General features: G+C 70.6%; 1 protein-coding gene across 1 annotated transcript in view; it reads left to right on the plus strand.

The window, feature by feature from the left end:
* The first annotated feature begins 678 nt into the window (after window positions 1-678).
* The window catches only part of UNCX (UNC homeobox), a 4,058-nt gene continuing 349 nt past the window's right edge, over window positions 679-4,387 (plus strand). Inside the window, exons 1-3 of the mRNA XM_070063897.2 lie at window positions 679-1,077; window positions 1,183-1,358; window positions 3,204-4,387. The exon at window positions 3,204-4,387 is cut by the window's right edge and continues 349 nt beyond it. Of these exons, the coding sequence (XP_069919998.2) occupies window positions 801-1,077; window positions 1,183-1,358; window positions 3,204-4,376 (1,626 nt within the window). The 5' untranslated portion in view covers window positions 679-800 and the 3' untranslated portion in view covers window positions 4,377-4,387. The remainder of the gene's footprint in view (window positions 1,078-1,182; window positions 1,359-3,203) is intronic.

Raw genomic sequence — 4,387 nt, forward strand, 5'->3', positions numbered from 1 at the left:
CCTCCCCTCTCCTCAGTCCTCCTCTTCCCCCTCCTCCCCATCTCCTCCTCCTCTTCCCCCTCCTCCCTTCCTCTCCCCCTCTTCTTCCTCTCCCCACCTTCCTCCTCCCCATCCTCCCCCTCCTCCTCCCCTCCCCTCTTCCTCCCCTTCCTCCCCTTCCTCCTCCTCCTCCTCCCCTTCATCACCCCTTTCTCCCCTCCCCGCCCGCCCGCCCGCCCGCAGCCCGAGGAGGAGGAGGCGGCAGCGGCGGCGGCGGCCGTTGTAGTTTTAAATTCGATGTGACAGTTTCGGAAGGAGCGGATGATGAATCTCTATTATTGGATCAGTCTATTTGCCGCTCAATGTCTCTCTGTAATTGGAGCAACATCACTTTAAGGGTTCAGAGAGTACAGCATTTCTGGCGAAAAATCCCCGCACCGCACAGCGCCCGTTTTCAAGGGAAATCTATTAGTGCGCGCGCGGGGCGGGGGCGCGGGCCGGCCGGCCGGGCGGGGCGGGGCGGGGGCGGCCCCGCCCCGCGTGTTGTGACAGCTCCCGAGCCTGTTTATGGAGGTGCGTGTCAGGTATAATTAGCAATCGATACGGAGAGCGGCTCCCCGCACCCAGCGCGCCTCTGACGTCAGAGCCGATTAGCGCTTCTTATTGGCCCCAAATTCCCCCGGCCGCGGCTAATTACCGCCAGCCTCATGTTGATAAAGTAAAGCGCCGGCGCGCGGGCGAAGCATGTGCGGGGCCCGGGGTCCCCGTCTCCGCCGCCGCCGCCGCCGCCGCCCGCGCCCGCGCGCCCCGCCGCCGCCGTGATGGACGCCCGCCTCCTGGAGCACCCGCACGCCCAGTTCGGGGGCTCGCTGGGCGGCGTGGTGGGCTTCCCCTACCCGCTGGGCCACCACCACGTGTACGAGCTGGCCGGACACCAGCTGCAGTCGGCCGCCGCCGCCGCCGCCGCCGTGCCCTTCTCCATCGACGGGCTACTGAGCGGCTCGTGCGCCGCGGCCGCCGCCTCGGTGGTCAACCCCACGCCGCTGCTGCCGGCCGCCTGCGGGGTCGGCGGCGACGGCCAGCCCTTCAAGCTGTCGGGTAGGTGCGGGGCGCCAGGCTGGGGGGAGGAGCGCGGCGGCCTCGTCGGGGTCCCCCGGCCCGTGCCGGCGGCTGAGGCGCGCGGCGCCCTGTGCGTGCCCGCAGACTCGGGGGACCCCGACAAGGAGAGCCCGGGCTGCAAGCGGCGACGCACCCGCACCAACTTCACCGGCTGGCAGCTGGAGGAGCTGGAGAAAGCGTTCAACGAGAGTCACTACCCGGACGTGTTCATGCGTGAGGCGCTGGCGCTGCGCCTGGACTTGGTCGAATCGCGCGTGCAGGTAAAGGCCGGGTCCTCCGCAGCCGCGTCCCGCCGCTGGGCACCCTTTGTTCGGCGCGGCGGATCTCGTTCCCGGGGTGTCTGCTTGGCTCCCGCCGGCTTGGGGCGGGGGCGCGTGCGCGAGCGCGCGCGCGTTTGTGTGTGTGTGTGTGTGTGTGTATGTGCTGGGGCTCGGCCCGTCGCCAACACGGAGGGGGTCACGCGCAAAGGCCGAGCTGGCCAGGGAAGGGCCGGCGGCTGCGCCGGAGGCGGGACGCGGCAGCCGCGCGCGGTGAGGTCTCGCGGGCTGGCCCGGCTGCCTCCACGTCTCGCGCCAGGCTCCGCTTCCCGGGCCTGGCGCGAGCCCGGTCTGTTTACCTTTCGCCGGCAAAACATCCAGATGGAGTCGTCTCTACCGCTCATGTCGCGGAGGCGGGGGTGGGCGCGCGGCGGGAGCGGTTCGCAGCCGAGCGGGCGGAGAGGAAGTTCCTGCAGGCCCTCTGCGTCCTGCGCTGTTTCTTCCTCCCTTCTCCGCAGTTTGGTTGTATTTCGGAGAGGGCCCGCAGTGTTCTTTCCAAGGACTCTCGGCGTCAGTTTTGTGGATTAAGAATTCACCATGATTTGTGAATAACCGGAGGCTCCCTGGAGCACAGAGCCGCGTCTCGGGGCCGGGGCGGCGCAAGGCGCAGGGCGCGGTGCGGTCGCGCGGTGCCGGGCGCGGGGCTGGGGGAGAGCTGGCAGGGCGCCTGCCTAGCGCGAGCTTCCGCCACAAGCGCGTTTTCGTTCTGTGCTCAGGCCTCCCCTGGTGACCTCCTGTGTTTGGAGAGCCTTTTATCCAATTTGTTCTAAGCGTCTTAAGCGAAGTGGAGGCTCCTTCATCTCTCCCTTAATAGGATAACGAGGAATTCTTTGTGGGAAGGCGGCCTGTAATTCACACCAAAATAACAATAATAAACTCTCAAAGAAAAGAGCCCATCACAGCTTTCAGGGGTTCAGCTTAGTGCCTGGGACCTCTGGCAGGGCCGAGGGCTCCCTACCACCGTGCGGGCCTGCTATTGTGCCCAGGCTCTGGACCCTGCAACAAAGAATCCGAGCGCTCAGGCTCCCCAGGGGAGGGTGGTGCCGGCCAGGGCTCCTGTGCCATCATCTGGGATGTGGCTCAGGCTTGTGTGGGGCTGCTGCCCCCTCCGGTCCAGCCAGGCTCCCCAAGACAAGCCCGCAGAGCCACGGTCAGGCCCGGGCCTCCCTGCCTCAGGGCCCGGGCACCTGACTATTCCCTCCCTGCTGGCCTTCGCAGTGCCCAGGCCAAGGACTCCTGGTTCAGAAGTCTCCCTGGGTGCCCTGGCCGGGAGGTTCCAGGAAGCCCCGGGTCGCAGGGAGGCCGCACCAGGCCCAGCCTGATGTCTGGAGGAAGCCCCTTCTGGAGGAAGGACAAACATCCGAGTTCCCTTCTCGGGGAAACCCGAAATCTGGGCTTTACACAGTCTCCAGGGGGCCGAAGACAGGTGTGGAGGGCAGCCAGGCCCAGTGCATTGGTCCTCCGGCCAGGATGGCGCACGCCAGGCTGAGCGGCTTAGAACAGGCTGGGCGGCTGGAGCCGGGCAGGGCGAAGAGGGGTCCGTCTGGTGATCAGGACCCCAACGCGCTGGGTCAGTGGCCAAGACCGGCCTCTCCCATGGAAAGGGCGGCTCCCCGGCCCCCGAGGAAGGCCCACCTGCCCACCCAGCGGAGAAGACGCTGGCCGGAACCCGCAGTCCGAAGAAGGCATCGCGCGGGGCCGGCTGGCCGGTCGGGGTGGGGAGGCCGCGGGCCCGCCGCAGCCCCGCAGCCTGACTGTGCCTTCCTTTGCCCTGTCCCGCTGCCCTAGGTCTGGTTCCAAAACCGCCGCGCCAAGTGGAGGAAGAAAGAGAATACCAAGAAGGGCCCGGGGAGGCCGGCGCACAACTCGCACCCGACCACGTGCAGCGGCGAGCCCATGGACCCCGAGGAGATTGCGCGCAAGGAGCTGGAGAGGATGGAGAAGAAGCAACGCAAGCGGGAGAAGAAGCTGCTCAAAAGCCAGGGCCGCCAGCTGCACTCGCCCGGCGGCCTGTCCCTGCACAGCGCGCCCAGCTCCGACAGCGACAGCGGCGGCGGCGGCCTGTCCCCGGAGCCGCCAGAGCCGCCCGCGCCGCCGCCGCCGCCAGCCAAGGGCCCTGGCGCACACGTCGCCGGCGCCGCGGGTTCCGCGCGCGCACCACCCGGTGAGCCGCCCGCGCCCGGCACCTGTGACCCCGCCTTCTGCCCGAGCCAAAGATGCGGCGCCGGCCCGCAGCCGCGGCTAGGCCGCTCCGCGGACCAGGACGCAGCCTCGTGCGGGTCCGGGGCGGTGGCGGCGACGGCGGCGGCTGCTGCGGAGCGCGGCGCCGCGGGCCTGCCCAAGGCCAGCCCGTTCAGCGTGGAGAGCTTGCTGTCCGACTCGCCGCCGCGCCGGAAAGCGGCCCCTGCCAGCGCCGCGGCCGCGGCCGGCCTGGACTTCGCGCCGGGGCTGCCGGGCGCGCCGCGGACCCTCATCGGAAAGGGCCACTTCCTGCTCTATCCGATCACGCAGCCGCTCGGCTTCCTGGTGCCGCAGGCCGCGCTCAAAGGCGGCGCGGGCCCGGAGCCGGCGCCCAAGGACGCGCCGCCCGCACCCGCCGCGCCGCCCGCGCCACCTGCGCAGGCTAGCTTCGGGGCCTTCTCGGTGCCCGGCGGCGCCCCGGACTCGGCCTTCGCGCGCCGCAGCCCCGACGTCGTGGCTTCCCCGGGGGCCGCGGCCCCGGCGCCCTTCCGGGACCTTGCCCCGGCCTCCACCACCGAGGGCGCTGGCGGGGACTGCGCGGACGCGGGGGGCGCCTGCCCCGCGGCCCCGCCGCCCCCGCCACTCGCGCCGTCGCCCGGGCCCGGCCCCGGCCCGCGAGCGCCCAGCCCCGCGGCAGAGCCGACTGCCTGCGGGGCCCCGGAACCGGGCGCAGCGGCCGGATCGAGCCCGCCGGAGGGTGAGGACGTGGACATGGACTGAGTGCGGCGGCG

The sequence above is a fragment of the Oryctolagus cuniculus genome, chromosome 19 (genome assembly GCF_051225735.1).
Source record: "Oryctolagus cuniculus isolate XC-2025 breed Fujian yellow rabbit chromosome 19, ASM5122573v1, whole genome shotgun sequence".
Lineage (NCBI taxonomy): Eukaryota > Metazoa > Chordata > Mammalia > Lagomorpha > Leporidae > Oryctolagus > Oryctolagus cuniculus.